This window comes from Macrobrachium rosenbergii, chromosome 3 (genome assembly GCF_040412425.1).
Source record: "Macrobrachium rosenbergii isolate ZJJX-2024 chromosome 3, ASM4041242v1, whole genome shotgun sequence".
In the NCBI taxonomy this organism is placed as follows: Eukaryota; Metazoa; Arthropoda; class Malacostraca; order Decapoda; family Palaemonidae; genus Macrobrachium; species Macrobrachium rosenbergii.
Genome location: NC_089743.1, coordinates 69,725,462 through 69,747,871, shown reverse-complemented (window position 1 = coordinate 69,747,871; position 22,410 = coordinate 69,725,462). Strand labels below are relative to the sequence as shown.

Here is a 22,410-nt window from a genome sequence, read left to right as displayed (position 1 = left end):
ACAGGCCGAAGGAGGAGCAGGTTCTTGCTCAAACTCCTCTTCTCCTGAGGAGACCAGAGACAGGGTCGTATCATGAGCACGCTTGCAGACAGAAGGAGCTTTCTTCAGTAAGCTCATTATTTCAGCCAACTGCTGTTTAATGGGAGCCAATGATGGCTTGTCTTGGTCTATATGAGCTGGAGACTGGTACTGAAGAGTTGGTGCCAGGCATTTGGACAATGATGGCAGGTACCTGAGAGGGTCTGTTGACCGCTTGGGTGCCAAGTAAGGGTGCTCAACAGCTGGGTGCTCAGGAGAGAAGGCTTCCGGACTGTCCCATGTGGAAAGTGGATGCTGGGCTGAAGCAGGGACAAAGGGTCCACAGTGTAACTGCAGGAAGGCTGTTGGCTGAGACTAGTCTTCTTGTACCACTTAACAGGAAGCGAAGAATGGTGACCAACATCATCTGCAAGTCTCTTCAGTGGACATGATGAATCAGAAAGTGTTTACGGTGCTTCCTGTCTACACCAGCATCCTCAGAACTAGACAACAACTGGTGCACATCCAACGAGACTCCTTTCCAGTGGCTGTCAGTTGATACCTGGGAACATGCAACAGGCTTGACCGAGGGGGCGATTACTCGTGGGCAAACCCCACCAGCCTCCCTTGTCTTCTGGTATGTCTTCTCCCAGGTTCAGGGGAGCAGGACAGGGACCTTAGTCTAGGACAACCGGCGGGACAAGTAGCCACCTCCTCCACTTGTACAACAGTCACTTACCACTTTCTCTGTGTACACTTTACTCATTAACACTTGCAGTGACACTCCTAACTCCACCACTGTATTAACAAGGTTAATTTTCTTGTCAAACCTAGCTTCGAGACTGGCAATGGTATTAGGGTCGGAAGCAAGGGATCCAGGCATGGGAGTAGGTGGATTAATAGTAGGAGGGCTAGTAACAGGAGAAAAAGCAGAATGGGGGAAGGAATAGCAAGACTTTCTAAACTAGGTTTAGGAGCGGTTTCTAGGTTAGCTCGTCTCCTGGCTCTATCCCTTTCTAGCTTGCTTGGGTGAAGTCTAAGTACTTTCCACTTTTTCTCATCCCAGTCATTACATTCAGTACAAGTTTTCTCCCTACTACACTACTGCCCCTACAATTACTGCAAATTGTATATGAATCACAGCAGGATTTAGTCAATCTGATTTTACAACCTTCACTACAGTAGCGAAAACCAGAGGAACTAGAATCAGGCATAATCAGTAAAAAACACTATCCTCATCCTAAAGGATACTAATAAGCTGAACAAGCTTGAAGGCTACCAAAATACAATGGTAATACTTCACCAAAATCCAGTAAAGAGACCAAAAAAACCATAAAAAAAAGCTGCTGCTAGCAACCCGATGTTTACTCAAGAGCCGGCAGAAACAAATTGAGGTTGTCTACCAAGTCATTCCCAGTGTTCCCCAATAGTGGGTGGGGCTAGTCACCTACACAAAACAACTGAAGCACTACCACGAATTTTTAAAAAAGGCTGCTGTGCGGGTTAGAAACTACAGGGAGTCCCTGGTTATCGGCGGGGGTTCCATTCCAACGGCATGATGATAAGCGGAAACCACCGATAACTGAAAATCAGCACCTCTGTTAGTTATGCACCGATAAAAATCAGTAAATCCAAAATCGCCCATTTTCACCACTAGACAAGCCCCAAAAATCCAGATCACCGATAACTGAAACCACCAATAACCGGGGACTGCCTGTATAGCTATGTAATTACTTGGTAAGTTACTTATATGAATATAATAAAATAAATAAATTATGATCAACATGAAGAATAAAAACATAACTACCCTAACATAAACACATAAACACCCTTTCATTACTTATTGCACTAATAAACTAAAAATCTAGATAACATTATGGATTATTGCTGGGCAGCAATAATGATCTAACATGAGGGACACAACACAAAAAGTTCCAGTCAATGCATCATCTCTGTTTGCACATATGGTCTAAAGTCACTAATTACTTGTCCCAGACCTGTACCCATAAAATGGGTGCATTTAAGTACAGTATATTGTTTCTAAAAATCACATTTTCAAGCAATATTCACAGTAGAGTCATCAGCAAAAAAATTATTCCCTAATTAATATGTTAGTAAAAGTTTAATGTACAGTACTGTGTGATTATAATTTCAATGTCTATCTTGTAATTGTGTACTAATTTTATCATGGTTATCAATACACTAGAAATATTCCTGTTTGTCTCATGCAATAGAGTACTTTTCTACAGGATATCCCTGGGTGTTATTACATCATACTGACTTTAGAGAATAAAGAACCTTAAACCCTCCAACTGCCCCATAAGCTGCATGCCATATATGATATTTTCATCATTATACCTGAGAGTTTTCCAAAACACGCTGCCTTTTGGTAGACTTCGGTACTGTGGGAATCTTTTTCTGGACACCCCAACGGACGAGAACTTGAGCTGGTGTTCGCTCATAACACTTTCCCATTTTTAACACCTGGGACTCATTCAAAAGCATACCTTTTGCTAATGGAGAATATCCCTAAGATGAAATGAATGTTGAAGACTGCATAAATAAAAATTTGCCCTTAAACTGAAAATTATTAGAAAAAATTAGCAGAAATAAGTAAGACAAAAGACCAAATTACTAGAGGAGAGTGTGACAAAAATTTAGAAAAAATTAAATTCCTATAGTTATGAACCTGTAACACTATTATCAAAATTACCTAAAAGAATAGCTACTCAACCATTACAATAACATGTGCAGTCAGGTTTCTGTCATGAAAAAGAATGCAAGTTATTACATCTGAAGTTTTCATCATGTTTACACAATCATGTACAGTAACATAATTAAGTACAGTAATGCACAGTGTGCTGTACTTTGGTTCCAGATGTGAAGCTAATGGATTCAATGTCTTTTATCTACTCTTTTATATTTATTCTATATAGTCTATTTATCATCCTTGCTTTGACTATTGTTAATGAAGAAAGAATAAAACAGGACAACCATCAACAAATGATAAACAAATTCTAGCACCAAAGTTTTAACAATGTTTCCAAAAAGGCACTGATTCCACTCCTACCCCAAACCGTCAACCACTACATAGGGGATGCAAAAGGAGATACCATAAGGCTTATGGTGTGCCTTGCTCAACACACTGTGGGCCGTATAAAAGGTTCTTGGCAGCATCCTTCTGGCCTCAACTGCATTTCTATGTTCTTCACTTTTGCCATTTGTCGTAACTTTCCATTTTCTTCAACTCTGTCCTGCCCCATTTCTCACTCCTCATTCAAGAACAATTCCTTTTAGCCACCATTTGAGAGTCTAGAAGTGCAACTCATTTGTTTGGCATAGCTATTTTGTATTAATGTAATAATAATAATAATAATAATAATAACAAATAATAATAATAATATAACAATAATAATAATAAGCAAGATGCAACACAGAACCCAGTGACTATAAAACACCAGTCTGGATAGACTGCGATAGACAAAAAATAAGAACAATGATAATGATGCTCTACTGGGAAGCAATGCTAGTGGTTCTTGGCAATGCTATCCAGCCTCAACCTTGGAGGGCAGTGACTACATCTTGGAACAGGTCTCAAGCCTTCTGGCCTAAACTAAAAAGTGCATCTAACGCAAAGTTGAGGCTACATCAAAATAAATTTGGCCATCATGTGCACAGAACTTTGATGTTCTTTAAATAAAAGAACATATTAAATGTTAATTAACCCTTTCGCTTACCGATGATGTACATAAACATCACCCAAATTCAAGTTCTTTGCTTACTGATGATGTATGCAAACGTCAACGACAAAAAAAAAAAAAAAAGGTTGCACAAACCAGCAGACAAGATGAGGATCATATTCAGCAAGTGTTCCTGATATTCTCTTAAACATACGTAACATGTATCTTTAATCATTTTTTATAGTTTTAGGTTTTTATTCTATAATTATGTTATTTATCTTTTTTCCTGAAAGAGAGAATATTTTTTTGTACATATCTAACAGGCATATTTATCTGTTTTGTTTTGCATAGTTTTAAATTTCAGTTTTCTGAAAATAAAACTATAGTGCTAGCTGTCTGTCTGTCCGCACTTTTTCTGTCCACCCTCAGATCTTAAAAACTACTGAGGCTAGAAGGCTGCAAATTGGCATGTTCATCATCCTCCCTCCGATCATCAAACATACCAAGTTGCAGCCCTCTAGCCTCAGCAGTTTTATTTTATTTTATTTACAGGCCACCACAGGGCTTTGGTTAAAGTCTCATGGGCCACGGCTCACACAGCATTATACTGAGACCACCAAAAGTTAGATCTACTTTTGGTGGCTTTGATTATAAGCTCTACAGAAAACTCGATTGCACCAAAGAAACTTCAGCGCATTTTTTACTTGTTTATTCTATAAACACATTACTTATCTTTTTTGAGAGAGAGAGAGAGAGAGAAATTTTTTATGCGTATGTAAAATAAGTTTATTTGTCTTGTATTGTTTAGAGAGAGAGAGAGAGAGAGAGAGAGAGAGAGAGAGAGAGAGAGAGAGAGAGAGAGAGAGAGAGAGAGAGAGAGAGAGAGAGACTCATGACTGGATCCCACTTATTTTGCGGAAAACATTATGTTACTTTTTCATTCATTTTCATATACATTCATTGGTGTAATTACTTTTGCTTTCCTTGGTGTAATTACAACTTTTGCATTGCAAAAACTACATAATTTATCTGGGTATAGTATGGATTTCTATCAATAACGGGGCAAATTATATTTTGGGGTAAAGTGCAAAATTTTCACGTATCTAGTAATTTCTACTCATTATTTCACCTGCATAAGTTATTTTGTGGGTATTTTTATGCCATTGTATAGAGCAATCATTCAGCTGCAAAATGAAACAAAATTGAGCAGTCTGCCTTGAAAAGTCTGAGCTATGCTTCTTTGACCAAAAAAAGGTACTGTATACACATTTTTTGCACGTACAGTGTGGGTGACTGGCACTTTTCTTACAGAAAATGCGATGTTACTTTGTCATTCATTTTTCATATTTTCCTTTTTATAATTAAGAGATTTTTGCACTGTAATAACTAGGTAATTTAGCTGGGTGTGCTATGACCAAAAAATGTAGACTTTATCGTAATTAATTTTATTTTGGTAAATATTTTTGGGGAACATTTTCTCATAATTTCTACTCATTATTTCATCTACATTAACGTTATTTTGGGAGGATTTCTTTATGACATTGCATAGAATATTTATTCGGCTTCAAAATTAAACAAAATTGACCAGTCTATACAGAAAATTGTCAGAGATATGCGTCTCCGAACAAATAAAGGTATCAAAATTTTTACGCTTACTGCTCAAGTCACCACCACTGCCCACAGATGTAACTGTTTATAAGAGTCATGCCCACAGACGTAACTGTTTATAAGAGTCATAAGCGAAAGGGTTGAAGTATTAAGTCTTATAATTCCATCTGGCTTTACAACTGTCTATGGAAACTGAGCTTGTAAAACAAGAAGGCTTTACCATTATTATACATGCAACTCAGATTTGAATTTTATAATTTTTTTCTCTCCTCTACAGTAATGAAAAGGATAAACCATACTGTTTACACTTATAAATGTAAAAAGCAAGTATTCAACAATGTAGCAGGTACTGATACCTGCTACCTGACTGACTGTTTTCAAAAGTTACTGAAACAAGTCTCAATTCTCATCTGAAGGACAAATATTTACCATTTCTACATATCTTAATAGCAAAATCTAATTTTCTTTGCACTTCTGCTATATAGGAGGTCACTGGGCTTAAGGGAAATGCTAAGGTACACTTGCTTAACTGCAGAAACTGACTGGGCTTGTGCCAAAAGCAGTTCTGAGATATTTCTGACATGAGACGTGGTCAGTACTAAAAGATACCTTCCATCCAATCCCTCTTTAAAAAGAAGTCTCCCCTTTCAAGTGTGATATTTGGTCATTTACAATTATATAACTTTCTCCATAGACCTACTTCCCTTCTTGCAAATGGGTTCCTCCATATTTGGATTCTTTACTATTAGCTTGCATTTTCCCAGTACCTTGTGAAAAATGGATAATTGCCTCATATTCACAAAAAATTATTTAGTGAGCAAGGATTTTAGGATTTTAGATCTCATGGTAAATGTGCACCATTTCAATTATCTCTTCTGGCTCTCGTAGTGTTTCTGGGTCCAAATGCATTCTCCTAACAAACTTCAATCTAAAAGATAAGTAGCTGAGTTGAAAGCCATCTCATACGTGGCCGGACAGTTTGTCTATGGGTAGATTGCCTACTGACAGCTTGCCTACAGACAATGTGCCTACCAGTCAGTTTGCCTACAGACAGTTTGCCTACTGGACATTATGCCTACAGATAGTTTGCCTACTAGTGAACAACTGTCTCATAAACTAATGAGGGTATTTTTGTGTGTCCCTACAGCTTGTAAAGAAGTGATATATTTACCATATTTTCGACAAGTGTCTGTTAAAATGGAAAAAAATTACAAATTTTTAATTAATTTGTATTTTTCCAACATACAAACCTCAGATCTTTACATAAGGATAACTTTCGGTGAAGTTGGTAAGTCCGGCAGTTAAACTTTTGCAAGGTAGGGGCAGGAGCACCGTCCACCCAACCAGTATGCATTTAATCTCTTCAGTTTACCTTTTGGCCCAGGTAAAAAAATGAGAGGTGGTTAAAGGTGGGTCTTTTATGTAAAGACCTCAGGTTTGTGTGCTAGGAAAAATACCAGTTAATTAAAAATTTGTCATTTGTTCCCGCACGAATACAAACCCTCGGTCTTTACGTACGGAGACTTACTATTGGAGGGAGGATTCCAAGTAATTCTCTGAAATGACTAGTAGTTGGCTCACCTGGTATTCTCTTCCTGGTCATGAAAGACCACCAAAGGAAGGATACCATAACTCTGATCCGTTGAACACGTGATGTTCAACTGGCAGACTTCTGGGCACATCGAATAAAAGTAAAGTATGAAAACCCTTGATTCAAAAGGTATGGATGAACTCAAAATGCCGAAGACTATGTAGCTAAAAACAACCAACTGGCTTGCCCATAGTCAGTCCTTCTCTCTCCTTGCTAGGGAGAAGGCAGGAAATGCATCTATTAATCCAAACAAAACTGGATTATAGACAGGAAACTCACTCATGCAGATCACCTGCATGCACACCAGTCCAGCTACGGCTTGTTCACTCTTCCTCTGTCCACTGGAAGAGGACAGAACACAGAAGGAAGGTAGGAAGCTAGTCCCGCCCACACCTTCTCCCTGTAACTGCACACCTTAGGCGAGATGTAACCTGTCCTTGAGAGCTGGGTAAACTACATGACTTATTGAGCATCCACCAAGGATCCCAGGAAAAGGAGTCCAAGGACCCATGGGCAATAAGAATGTGAACTGCTCAATTACATTCTATCAAAGTACCAGATCGGCATGTTCTTCCTGAATGCCATAGATCGATGGATGACTGTGGCCCCTAGAGATGTTGCCTCAAATGTACTGATGACCACCAGGAAATTGCAAGGATGTTTGTAGGTCATTCCCCCCAGGCAGGGAAATGATCCCCTTTACCTATGGTCTTCATTTCCCTTTACCTATGGTTAACACTCCAAGGCAAGAGGATATGAATGTGAATTTAACAAATACATTCTATCCTAGTACTTGAACTACATGTCCTTTCTGAATGTGACAGACGTATGGATGACTTTGCCTTCTAGAGATCCTACCTGAAATGTACTGCTGTCTAGTAGGAAATTTCATGGTACGCTCGGTTCCCTAGCTAGAGAAAGGATCCCTTTGCCATCGTTTCTCAGGCAGCTCGAAGCTAACGAACTAGTTGTTAGCTTTGGGTAGAAAGACTAGATTATGGGGGTAATACAGAAGTCATACTACCTTTGGTGCCACAGGACCATCGAAGGAAAATGATTAATCTAACTGACCACCTCTGAATATATAGCATAAGCAGATCAGAAAAGAGCCAACAATAGGAAATCAAGAGAAGAAAAAGTATGATCAATCTTCTTTCGAGGTTGAGCAAGAACCAGAAGTCAAGATCAATCGTCCGAGCCCATGATTTCATTGAAAAAGTGCTGACATTTCATCCATCTCGCTTTTGATTCCTTGTTGGCCATCGTATCGAAAGTACCTCTGTCTGTCCGAGTACTACCATTGTCGCAGACCTGACATGGAAGGACATTAGGACCTTTGGGGACCATATTCGTATTGTGGTGTCATCGTTATCATACTGAGGATTGTAAGCAGCAATTACTCCCTACATTTCCCACTCCTCACAGGAGTAACGTAACAGTTACGAGGACCAAGGAAAGGGGTTCCAGACACCATTCCTTGACTGAAAATAAGTTTTAGAACTTAGTCTCCAGATTAGTTAATACTGTATATACAACTGTTCAGACAAGAAACTAAGGTACCAATCAATACACGTCTGATATCATTCCCGGAATACTTCAGACATGTATTCTATAGCTCCCACATCTGATAGACCTTATCTTCTTACCTATCTTGGTAAAGAAGAAAGCAACTAGAAAAGAAAGAGATCAGTGTCTCGATCAATTCCACTGTCCTTATCAGTAAGATCTCATCAACACGGAAGTGGAAGTGGTTTAGCACAGCTAAGAACCATTGTTCAAAACTCCACGAACATAAAAGTTCTTCTTGAATACTAAGGAGTTCAGTCCTCTAAAGACGAGTGCTCTTGTATACTGTTATTGGTAATTAAAACCAATCTGGCAGTAGGAACTTTTTATTATTATTAAAATAGTTTAACCAGACCACTGAGCTGACTAATCACCCTTATAGGGCTGGCCCGAAGGATTAGGATGAAATGCCAGGTCTAGGCCATAGGCCTAGAACTGGGACCAAACAGGTCATTCGCATGATGATGAACAAATGAAAATGAAGTTTAAAAGAAAAAAACTGTATAACAAATATGCTTTACTCTGAAACGCATGTATACAATAAATACATTTGCTCGTTTCCATGCATACAAAAAAAATTCAAGATTAAAAAGAATAAAATAAAATTTCATAAAAGTCAAAAATTAAAATTCAGAATTACAATTTTTTTTTTTCCTTAAATGTCCTACAGGAATATTTTCATTATTTACTTGGATTTATATTTTATCTATCAAGTTACACTTCTTAATGAAAGATAAAATTGGGATGACTGAAAATGTATAAGATTCTGATAAAATTTCCCCCACTGATTTATTTCCAAAGGTTGATACTCGTTGTTGATTATATTTTGGACAATTGAACAGCACATGTTTGACTGTTATCAACACTGCATTCTGGGCATTCGGGAGGAGGGCCACATGGACTGTTCATCAAGTGTCCATGTGTCAAAATGAGTATGGCCTATTTCAGCAGACGCAACAGAATTACTTGTGTTTGTCTCTCTCTGACATGATAAACTTCATTTTCCAACGCTGGATTTTATCTGTTTCAACTTATTATTTATAGGTTCCTGATAAGGTTCCTGATAAGGTAAAGTATGCACGCTCAATCACTTCATATTGCCAAAGAAGTCGAACTCCTGTACCTGTACATGGACATAGACTCCATTGAGGAACTTGTCTGACATACATCCCTCAACCAGGAATGTGTCTGATTGAGCATGCTACTGAATCCCATTCATCAGCACTGTATACAGAGATGATAGGATAACCTCAAGGGATGTCCCATGATAAGATGACCTATGCAGATACGTAGTAAGTACTCTACTGTCAACTTGTGCACTGTCAACGGAATTCGCACCATTGACAGAGGAGATGTCCTAGTGATGTTAATGGAGTGTACATCATCAACAGAGACGTCCTATGAGATCCCTATAATGACATAAGTTCAGTAAGCTACTCAAAAGAGGAGTTGCCCTATGATGATAGGACACTCCCTTTATATATCCAGCTAGTAAAGAAGTGGTATATTTACCTTATTTTTGATAAGTCTGTCAAATGGAAGAAAAATATAAAATATATTTATTTAAGTATATATTTACAAATATTTATAGTACAGGTAATACATCTTTGGAGGACAAAAAACAAACATAAATTTTGTTGTTGTCTGCCATGTGGACTATAAAGGGTGTGACCAGCAGGAAACAAAAATGGATTAACATTCCTCAAGAGATTAAAGAGATGAACTTTCTCTCTCTCTTTCAGGGAAAGATACTGCTAATTTGAGTCTCTTTCACCAACAGGTATAGCACGTATGCACACAGAGTGTGTGTGTGTGTGTTCATAATGTTTTAAAAAATGTGTTGTTCAGGTAATACATCTTTGAAAGACAAAAAAAAAAAAAAAAAAACATAAATATTGTTGTTGTCAGTCATGTGGACTATAAAGGGTGAGACCAGCAGGTAAACAGTAATGGATTAGCATTCCCCGAGAGAATAAAGAGATGAATTTTGTTTTGAAGGTATGTCAATGCAGCATTAGTAAATATCTTCTGAAGCAAAAAAACACAAAAAAAAAATTTTTGTTGCTGAAGAATCACTGAACTAACAACTTTGCATCAAAGTAATGAGAAGGAATTCATTCTACAGTAATCTTCATGCACAGGCAGTCCCCAATTGTCAGCGGGTTCAGTTATTGGCGATCTGGTTTTACCGAGCTTGTCTAGTGACGAAAATCTGTGATTTTTGACGCTGGAAATTGCTGATTTCTGCTTATCAGCGCCGATAATCAGGTACTGGTGCCAATACATACCTAACAAAGGTGCTGATCCCCAGTTATCAGCACCGATAAGCACTGATTTTCAGTTATCAGCAATTTTCACTTATCGTCACGCCATCAGGACGGAACCCCTGCCAATAACCAGGGACTGCTTGTAATAAGTAAAATACATACGCTATTAAAAACTACGTACTGTACTGTATTTAAAACACAAGCACTTACATCACATTCGTCACCTTTCCCAGACAGAATACAACTAAAACCCGATTAGCTGGCTGGTTGCCCAGGAGAGCTGTTAGCCAATGACAGCCCTCTACTTCTGTTCTATTTATTTTGATCCCAAATTGTGTACAGCTCTAAGTTTGAACGGTGCCATGATCACAATTATTTGACTACTGATTACGATTATTTGACTACTGATGGCAAAAATTACTCAATAATTTGCTTTGTATAATTCTTCATGAAAACAAGAATTTAACAATAATTTTAATTTTAATATAGTGGTATGAAAAATCCCACACAGTCTGTCATAGTGATGCGTCATCACTTGCGAATCCTGTTCCCGGACCATCCTCAAATATAAAACTGCAATCTGATAACAAGTTAGTGAAAATAAAGAACAACCCTCTCCAAGATCAATATGATGAAATATATTTTATAGTCTTACTTATTGTTAAAATTCACAAGTTAAATTACAATTATTTTGACTATGTATATTTTTGTGTTTTATGGAATGTTTTTGTTGACAATAAAATGTGTTAGTGAGTATATGGTCTTAATTATCCCACTATCTTATTACAGGCAGTCCCTGGTTATTGGCGGGGCTTCCATTCTGAGGGTGTGATGATAACCAAAAATCGCTGATAACCGAAAATTGGCAACCTTCTGCATTTTTTCAGCAATTTTTGGGGTTTATCGGCGCCAAAAAGTGCCGATTTTCAGTTATCAGCACCTCTGTTAGGTATGTATCGGCGTCGATAAGCAGAAATCAGTCATTTTCGGTGTTGAAAATTGCCGATTTTCGTCGCTAGACAAGCGTCGTAAAACTGGATCACTGTTAACCGAGCCCGCCGTTAACTGGGGACTGCCTGTATTGATAACCTTAATTATCTCATATTCATTTAACATTATATTACTACAAATGAAAAACTATAATGAATAAATAACTACTGTATAATGAAAAACAAAAAAAAAAAAATATGATTTTGCTGCAGAAGTGATGTTTGGTTATGCCCCTGACCCCACGGTTCCGAAATATGATATTTTAATGATAAAATAAAGTTTGTTCATACTTACCTGGCAGATATATATATAGCTGTATTCTCCGAAGACCGACAGAATTTCAAAAAACTTACAACACACGCAGTGGGGCCAGGTGGTTAGTACCCATTCCCGCCGCTGGGAGGCAGGTATCAGGAACCATTCCCATTTTCTATTCAGATTTTCTAGTGCCACTGTCTCCTGAGGGAAGGTGGGTGGGCACTATGATTATATATATCTGCCAGGTAAGTATGAACAAACTTTATTTTATCATTAAAATATCATTTTGTTCATGAGACTTACCTGTCAGATATATATATATATATTGAATCCCACCATTGGAGGTGGGAAGAGACAGAATAGGATTTAGGAAACAAATATATGTAGGCAATTGACGCCTTGGTTCCTTACCTGTTAGCATAGCTGACTTCATGATTACTGTCACCCAAGCCTGCTTCTGCTTTACTAGAGTCTCCAGCAAGGTAGTGACCTATATAGCTGGTGAGTTCTAGATGATCTGTCAACGGGGGCGAGACCACAATGTGACTAGACCATATGACCATACTATGAGGGCAAACGAATCATAACCAACCACCTGACCAAGCCTAGCTACGTCATGATGCCATAACATAAGCTAAGGACTGGGACGTCCACCCCCGGTGGCCGACCCAACAACCATAAAAAACACTTCCTAACCATTTTCTACAGGATAGGATGAGTGTCGCTCTCTGCCCCCAAAATAGCATCTGCGGAAACGTAAGGCCCTAGCACACAGCAATTCTTGTAAGTCGTCCTCACATCAGTTAGGTAGTGCGAAGCGAACACCGAATTGCTTCGCCAAAAGGTGGCCCCCAGAATGTCACTGAGAGACATATTCCTCTGGAAAGCCACTGAGGTAGCAATGGCTCTCACTTCGTGAGCCTTGACTTTCCATAGACTCAAGTCACTGTCTTGACCGTCAGAATGCGCGTCTAAAATGGTGCTTCTTAAAAAGAATGCCAGTGCATTCTTAGACAAAGGCAAATCTGGCCTTTTGACAGAGCACCACAGATTGTCCGAAGGACCTCGACATTCCTTAGTTCTTTGCAAATAAAATTTGAGAGCCCTGACAGGACACAGGACTCTCTCTGGTTCTTGTCCAAGAATTTCCGTCATACCCTTAATCTCGAAGGTCCTGGGCCAAGGGGTAGATGGGTTCTCGTTCTTAGCTAGAAACAAAGGGCTTAGAGAACATACTGCATTATGGCCTCTAAAACCTATATGCTTACTGATGGCTTGAACTTCACTAACTCTCTTTGCCGTCGCCAGAGCAGTTAGGAAAACAGTTTTTCTAGTCACATCTTTCAAGGTTGCAGAATGTAGAGGCTCGAACCGACTGGACATAAGGAATTTTAGAACTACGTCCAAATTCCAGGAAGGCAGCCTTGGCTGAGCCACCTTAGTGGTTTCGAAAGACCTTAAAAGATCGTGAAGGTCCTTTGTTGTCGGTTAAATCGAGACCTCTATGCCTAAAAGACCGCTGACAGCATACTTCTATAACCTTTGATGGTAGGTACTGCCAGCTTTTGTTCCTTCCTTAAATAAAAAAGGAAGTCGGCTATCTGGGACACAGAGGTCGTGGTTGAGGAAATCCCCTTGATCTTACACCATCTCCTGAAGTTGGCCCACTTCGATTGGTACACCGCATTGGAGGAGGCTCTCCTGGCGCTGGCAATAGCCCTTGCCACTGGTCTTGAAAAACCCTCGTTCTGGCCAACTTTTCGATGATAGTCTGAATGCAGTCAGACTCAGAGCGGGAGGTTTTTGTGGTACCTCTCGAAGTGGGGCTGTCTGAGAAGATCGACTCTCATGGGAAGCGTCCTTGGGAAGTCCACCAGGAATGACCTGACCTCTGTGAACCACTCTGTCGACGGCCAAAAGGGGGCGATTAACGTCATCCTTGACCCTTCTGAAGCCGCAAACTTCCTGATGACTTCCCCCAAGATCTTGAAGGGGGGAAAGGCATAAAGGTCCAGATCCTTCCAGTCCCAGAGGAGGGCATCTACTGCTACTGCTCCTGGGTCGAGCACGGGAGAGCAGTACAGAGGCAGCCTTTTCGTCCTCGACGTCGCGAACAGGTCTACCAAGGGACGTCCCCAAAGCCTCCACAGCTCCTGACATACCTCTTCGTGCAGGGTCCACTCGGTCGGAAGAAGTTGTCACTGCCGACTGAGAAGATCCGCGCGTACGTTCTCGACTCCTGCCACGAATCTTGTGAGTAGCGTAATCTGCCGAGCATGGGCCCACAGCAGGATCTCTCTTGCAAGCATGAACAGGGACCGAGAGTGAGTACCTCCCTGTTTCTTGAGGTACGCCAGGGCTGTGGTGTTGTCTGAGTTGATCTGTACCACTCGGCCTGAAACCTGATCCTCGAAGAATTGGAGGGCCAACTGAATCGCTCCCAATTCTTTTAGATTGATGTGCCAGGACACCTGTTCCCCTCTCCAGGTGCCTGACACTTCCTCCCCCTCTAGTGTTGCTCCCCATCCCGACGTGGACGCGTCGGAAAACAACACTAGGTCGGGGTTCTGAAGATGGAGAGAAACCCCTTCTGCCAACTTCGTGGGATCGAGCCACCACCTTAGGTGGTCCTTGGCAGACAGAGAGATCTTCAGAGTCTCCTCTAGGTCCTCCTTGTCTTCCCAGTTCTCCGCAAGGAAAAACTGGAGCGGTCTGAGATGCAGTCTCCCCAGGGAAACAAACTTCTCCAGCGATGAAATGGTCCCCAGCAGACTCATCCATTCCCTCACCGAGTATGTTTCTTTCCCAAGGAAGGCTGAAACTTTGTCTAAGCAGTGCTGCTGTCGTTCCTGGGACAGAAAAGCTTGAAAAGCCAGTGAATCCATCCAAATCCCCAGATAAACGATGGACTGAGTAGGGATCAGATGTGACTTTTCGAAATTCACCAGAAGTCCCAGGGACTTCGTCAACTCCAAAGTCGTATGCAGGTCCTCCAGACACCTCTCCTCTGACGATGCTCGAATGAGCCAATCGTCCAAATAAAGCGAGATCCTTATGCCCGCTAGGTGAAGCCATTGCGCCACGTTCCTCATCAGCACCGTGAAGACCATCGGTGCTGTACTTAGCCCGAAGCAAAGAGCTCTGGATTGGTAAACTTGTCCCCCCAGGACAAACCTCAAGTACTTCCTTGACTGATGATGAATGGGGACGTGAAAGTAGGTGTCCTGGAGGTCCAGCGAAACCATCCAATCGCCTGGTCTTAAAGCTCCTAATACTGACTGAGACGTCTCCATCCTGAACTTCTCTTTCACCACAAAACGGTTCAGTCTGCTGACGTCTAGGACTGGTCTCCACCCTCCCGACTGCTTCGGTACCAGGAAGAGCCAATTGTAGAATCCTGGGGAATCCAACTCCAGGACGTGCTCTATGGCTCTCTTCTCGAGCATCTGGTCGAGCAGATCGAAAAGGATCTGTTGCTTCTCTTGATGGTAGGAGGGCGACAGATCCTGGGCGTTGAGCACAGCGGTGGAAACTCGAGAACGGGATCTTGTAGCCTTTCTCGATGACTTTGAGGGACCAGGAGTCCGTCCCTCTTGCTCTCCAGGCCTTCACAAACGAAAGAAGCCTGGCTCCTACTGGTGTCTGGAGGTCCGGTGCATCATTTCTTGCCCCTAGGTTTAGAAGGGGCTCCGCCTCTGGAAAGCCCTCTTCCTCGAGGAAATGACCTTGAGGAGGAAGCTCTACCACGAAAGGGCTTCTGCCTCTTAGAAGCTTGTCCCTGAGAGGAAGTGGACGGGACATCTGGACGTCTGGAAGACTGGGCTAGGAGGTCTTGAGTAGCCTTCTCCTTAAGGCTGGCGGCGAGATCCTTGATCAAGGACTGGGGGAAGAGATGGCTTGATAGAGGGGGCGAAACGCAATTCTGCCCTCTGCAAAGGAGAAACTGACTTTGCCATGTAGTTACAATACAAGGCCCTCTTCTTCAAGAGGCCCGTACAGAAATGAGCAGCCAGTTCATCCACGCCATCCCTGACGGCCTTGTCCATGCACGCCAACACGCTGGACAGCTCCCCCAGACTGATCGAGTCAGGACTTCAAGTCTTCAAGTCCAAGGCCCCAAAGCACCAATCCAAAAATTTAAAAACTTCCATCGTGCAGAAAAGCCCTTTGAGGTGATGGTCTGTTTCTGAAAGAGTCCAAGCCACCTTCGCGGAAGAAAGGAGGGACCTCCTTGGAGCATCGACCAAACTAGCGAAGTCTCCTTGGGAAGAGGAAGAAACTCTGGAACCGACTTCCTCTCCTGTCTCATACCACATTCCCGCCTTTCCGCTCAACTTAGATGGAGGCAGGGCAAAGGAAGTCTTGCCTTGGGTCTTCCGATCGTCCATCCAAGTGTTGATCTTCTTAAACGCTCTCTTGGTAGCAAGCGACGTCTTCATCTGAAGGAATCCCGGCAATCTCCTCACCTTCGAAGAGGCTAACTGCGAAGGAGGAGAGAGAGGGGCAGAAGGCTGAAACTTATCTGCAAACAAGTCCCTTAGCAGGTTGGTCAAAACCTGGTAGTCCGAAGAAGACGACTTAGGAGGCTGCTCCTGCTCTGCAGACTCCGACTCACCTGACACCTCTCCCTCTTCGACGGGAGCAACAGGAGAGACTTCCGGAACCTGGGGAAGTCTAAGGCCTTGTGGTCCAATCCACAAATGGGACCTCTGCTTCAGCGAATCTATTGCAGAAAGCTCTGAAGCGTCCCGCAAATCTGAGAAAGGAGCGTCCCTGCCGAGCGTCCTGTCGAGCGTCCTGCCGAGAGTGCTGCCGAGCGTCTTGCCGAGCGTCCTGTTGAGCGTCCTGACGAGCGTGCTGCCGAGCGTCCAGTCGAGCGTCCAGTCGAGCGTCGTGCCGAACGTCCTGCCACGCGTCCAGCCGAGCTGCGAGAGGGGCGTCCTGACGAGCATGGGAAGCGTCAAGTCCAGCAGCTTGAGGAACGTCAAGTCGATGCAGAGCGTCACGACGGCGATCCAACGAACAATGAGGGCGGCTGGGTGAACTCGCCGGCGAAGAAGACGAACGAGGAGCAGGAGGGGATGACTTCTTAGACCTCTTGACAGGCAGCCTCAAGTCCTTACGGCGTCGATGCTGCTCAGACTCCCTCTCAGCAAGGAGCGAAGCCAACTGCCGCTGAATATCAAGCAGAATTCGTTTAGAAGGAGAAGACTCCCTCTCAGGAGAAGGGCTGCTCCTGTGAGAAGACGAGGGGCGAGGGGACGCCCTCTTCCTTCTCCCAGGGGCGACGACAGCTCTTTCCCTGGAGCGACTGGGGCGCTCAAAAGCGTTCTCCTCGTAAGATGTCCTGGTCCTCTTCTGCGGCGGGAACTCGCCGAACCATTCAGGTGAAGAAGCAAACGCACCCCGAGAAAGAGGACGTGAAGCGTCCTCCTCTCCGAAGCCTCTCTTCCAAGCGCGAGAGTCCCTCCGAGAGCTCGACCCCTTGCGCGGGGAGGGCGCCTCGGAGGACAAGAAGCAATCCTTAAGGATGCGTGCGCGAGCACGATCCTTGGCAGCCTGGGAATCGTCAACAGGTCCTGCCGAAGGGACGCCAGATCGGTGGGGGGCCCCGTAACCCTCTTGCGGCTTTCGACTTGCCCACTCCCTGAGTCCTGGGAGTCTGACAGAGGTCCAGGCCTAGAGGCATTATAGGGCCGATCTGACGCCCCCTCCACAACACTAGGGGGATCACTGCACTTCACTACACTTTCGATGGCAAGCACTTTCGACTCCAAGATACGGATGGAGTTCAAAATCTCCGTCAGGGCATTACCTTCCGCAGAAACAACCTCAGGGCCTGAAGGCAACACTACAGGGTTAGGTGAAACAAAGTCTACAGAAGGGTTAAAAGGTGACAAAATATTACCCTGACTCCTACCAGCCGACACACTTCTGGAGGAAGACCTCCTGATCCTGTCACGCTCTAACTTGCGCACATATGAATCATAAATCTTCCAATCGGCATCAGGCAAAGTCTCACACTCCTTACAGCGATCATCAATCAAACAAGCATGCCCTCTACACCTCATGCATACTGTGTGAGGATCTACCGCTTTCGAGGTAGCCTCACCTTACACTCTTTCACACCACATACCCTGAAACTAGCAGAACTAGATCCAGACATCGTAACCAAAGAAAAGTCAAAGCCAAAATCAAAAACGGTCCACAATAGCGTATGCCTATCCACAAATCCAAAGTCAAAAAACCAAAAGACAATCAGAATACTCAAGTGGCGAAAAGTTTTCGAAATCCAACGACGAAGGTATTGACAACGGGTGTTGACAGTACCAGCGACAGAGAAAATCTGAATAGAAAATGGGAATGGTTCCTGATACCCGCCTCCCAGCAGCGGGAATGGGTACTAACCACCTGGCCCCACTGTGTGTCGTAAGTTTTTTGAAATTCTGTCGGTCTTCGGAGAATACAGCTATATATATATCTGACAGGTAAGTCTCATGAACTAACTGAAAAATTCCAAAACCGTCTCATTTTGGATAAATAAGTAAGTATAGCAAACCACTGAATTAACAGCTCTCCTAAACTTATTTTACGTGGCTCAGAACAAACTTAGCAACACATCTCCGGCTATCCCTAACTCTTCATCAGCCAGAATGCGGAATCGAACTCCGGAAATTCAACCAACTTTTTTGGATAAAGGAGTGTATACCTGTATATAAATAAATATATATTTTTTAAATTTTTTTTCCATTTTAATAGACACTTGTCAAAAATAAGGTAAATATTGTATACCATTTCTTTACTAGCTGTAGGGGCACACAAAAATACCCTCAGTAGTTTATGAACCAGTTGTTCGCTAGTAAGCAAACTATCTGTAGGCATAATGTCCAGTAGGCAAACTGTCTGTATGCAAACTGACCAGTAAGCACATAGTCCATAAGCAAACTGTCCATACGCAAACTGTTTGGGTACCATCTCATAGGCCGTGGAGAATCAAGGTTAATTAATGTACAAGTAATTTTAAGATTATAAGACTTGAATATATCCTTTTAGTTACTGTACTTGTAAACTTGATCTATGGGTCTTCATTAACCTTGCAAAACTTCAAAACAAACAGAATACCAATGCATTAATTAAAATTAATTTTTCTAACCCCTTAACCCTATTCGCACTTGAAATTTAAAAACTGACTGAAAATTGTGCCACTTTTTAATACTTGTAGAAATCATCTACAAGTACAAAACTTTTGCAAAAATTACAAATTATTTTTGAACTATACCAACATACTTGCCAAGTAAGTGATTTCAGTCCCTAAAATATATTTCACAGTGATAATATCATATAAAGGAATAAAAGGAAAAAATCTCAGCTTACCTCAAATTGTATATTTCTTTCTTTGCAATATGCTCGCAGCCTTTTTGGATTATTATAGGGATGGAATTCACACTGATTTACATGTGGAACAACAGAACACTCGCTCAGAATCACTTCAAGATGTGGCTCCAAGAAATTGCTGACCCCAATTGATCGCACTCTTTCTTCATCAAGTAACAGCTGATGCAAAGAACAAACAATAAAATGGATAAAACTCAAATGTAAATACACAGTACACACTCAGCACATGGTTAATTAACTGTTTAAGTGCAATCACCAGAAATAGGAAATCATTAATTTTGTTGTCAGCCTTAAAAGGCACAATGCAGGTCTGACTGTTTGTTAGCTGGGATTAGAGTCCACTATAATTATTCTGTCTGCATATAAACAATTATCAGCTGCATTAGTAACAACTAATAAGATCTGAAAACATATACTGTACATATATAAGACATAAAATACCTTAATATTCTTTACAATATGACTCTATGGTATGTTAATGCAGTATACCTAACACAAAAATTTCACAATGTTCAGGTTATTGACACACAAAGATTAGGATCCTCTAAGAAACCAAAATACTGACTTTGTCATATCATTACAGCACTGAAAAACAAGTTTTCCTAACAGACTTCCAATCTAGCACACATTATGGATAGATCACATAACTTAAATGGCTAAATCCATTATCAACAGGTTAGGCATATTTTTAACTTAGTTTTTTTGTCAGTCTTGGGTAATCTCTATAATTCATCAGCTTTAAACACCCATTTTTGGAATCTAGCACTCATTTTGTGGTACTTCTGCTTTTGCTTCCTTTTTTGCGACAAAAATTAATTAAAGGTACTACCATCTTTATTCTCTTCAATTACTGTATTTAGTTGTTCCTTCCTACAGCCTAGCTGTCCTTATCATATAATAACTCTATTGCAAAACAGGATAGGATCATCAACCCTGAGACAAGATTGTCACCTACGTGAGAATTTCTTTAATAGCAAAGAACTGAATTCTCTACCTACTACTGTACAATAACAGCTTCCAGTACTTTATATCACAAGTACAATTTTCATGCTGCATGAAGCAGCTATTCATATTTCTAAACATTTTTGAAATAACGAATTTATTTCTATTTTGCCATTTTCTACTGTTCCCAAACTTGCATCTGAAATTTATATATTGATGACATCAACAGGATTCAAAATTTTGATAATAGTGGGTACATTTTACAAAGTATGATACGTACTTTAGTAAATCATAAAAAGTACTGCATACTACCAAGTGCTTTATGAATAATGTAATTTCATATTTTTACATTACAGTCCAACCTCTTTAAACTGGCTCCCTTGGGACCAGGCCACTTCCAGACCACAGAAAATCCCGAATGACAGAAATCACCCATAAAAAAGTTGTATTTTTATATAAAATTAAGTTTCATATATACTTACCTAGTAGTTACATAGCTATAGTTTTCCGCTCACGATGCAGCTAAAATTTGAAGTTCGTGGTAGTGATACTATTGTTTTTGTGTAGATGACTACCCCACCCACTATCTGGGAACAATAGGAACAACAAAACAGAGAAGCTCACTTCTTTTATGCTTAATGTTCATGAGTGGCGAGGAGGGAGGGCTCTGATCTGTAATTACTTTGGAAGTATGTACGTTTATATGAAACTTAACCCTTGATGTACCGTACGTCGACTTCAAAAAATTTCAACCATCGGTCAACTTTGACTCGACCGAAATGGTTGAAAAACGCAATTGTAAGCTAAAACTCTTACATTCTAGTAATATTCAATCATTTACCTTCATTTTGCAACAAATTGGAAGTCTCTAGCACAATATTTTAATTTATGGTGAATTTTTTAAAAAAACTTTTTCCTTACGTTAGCGCGGTAACCCGGCCGAAAATTTCAGAAATTATTTCGTCATTTTGTCGTAATTTTTGCACCGTTTTATATTAGCTGTTACATAAAGTTTTATATATGAAAATGTGTGCAATTTCATGTAAAATACAACAAAAAACAACCCATGGTTGTAGCTTTTATCAGTTTGGAAATATTTTCATATAAATCACGATAAGTGCCAAAATTTCAACCTTTGGTCAACTTTGACTCGACCGAAATGGTCGAAAAACACAATGGTAAGCTAAAACTCTTACATTCTAGTAATATTCAATCATTTACTTTCATTTTGCAACAAATTGGGAGTCTCTAGCACAATATTTTGATTTATGGTGAATTTTTGAAAAAACTCTCCTTACATCCGTGCGCGGTAACTCGGCCGAACATCTCAGAAATTCTTTCGTCACTTTGTCATAATGCCTGCACCGTTTTATGTTAGTCGTTACATAAAGTTTTATATATGAAAATGTGCGCAATTTCATGTAGAATACAATAAAAGATAACTCATGGTTGTAGCTTCTATCAGTTTTGAAATATTTTCATATAAATCACGGTAAGTGCCAAAATTTCAACCTTCGGTCAACTTTGACTCGACCGAAATGGTCGAAAAACGCAATTATAAGCTAAAACTCTTACATTCTAGTAATATTCAATCATTTACCTTCATTTTGCAACAAACTGGAAGTCTCTAGCACAATATTTCGATTTATGGTGAATTTTTAAAAAAAACTTTCCTTACGTCCACGCGCGGTAACTCTGCCGAACATCTTGGAAATTCTTTCGTCACTTTGTCATAATGTTTGCACCGTTTTATATTAGTCGTTACATAAAGTTTTATATATGAAAATGTGTGCAATTTCATGTAGAATACAACAAAAAATAACTCATGGTTGTAGCTTCTATCAGTTTTGAAATATTTTCATATAAATCACGATAAGTGCCAAAATTTCAACCTTCGGTCAACTCTGACTCAACCGAAATTGTCGAAAAACGCAGGTGTAAGCTAAAACTCTTACATTCTAGTAATATTTAATCATTTACCTTCATTTTGCAACAAATTGGAAATCTCTAGCACAATATTTCGATTTATGGTGAATTTTTGAAAAAAAAATTTTTCTTACCTCCAAGCGCGGTAACTGTGCCGAAAATCTCAGAA

At 40.9% G+C, this 22,410-nt stretch overlaps 1 protein-coding gene across 14 annotated transcripts in view; it reads right to left on the bottom strand.

Moving 5' to 3' along the window:
- The window catches only part of LOC136825267 (uncharacterized oxidoreductase ZK1290.5-like), a 100,080-nt gene that overhangs the window by 13,814 nt on the left and 63,856 nt on the right, over positions 1-22,410 (bottom strand). For 12 of the 14 annotated variants that reach the window (XR_010849282.1, XR_010849278.1, XR_010849290.1 and 9 more), the window contains 2 exons: positions 19,353-19,532; positions 2,377-2,547 (listed from right to left, as the gene is read on the bottom strand). Coding sequence is in view for 10 of the 14 variants with exons in the window: in XM_067081367.1 (XP_066937468.1) it covers positions 2,377-2,547; positions 19,353-19,532 (351 nt within the window). In the remaining 4 variants the exon portion in view is untranslated. The remainder of the gene's footprint in view (positions 1-2,376; positions 2,548-19,352; positions 19,533-22,410) is intronic. The other 2 variants (XM_067081394.1, XM_067081424.1) reach the window with 1 other exon arrangement.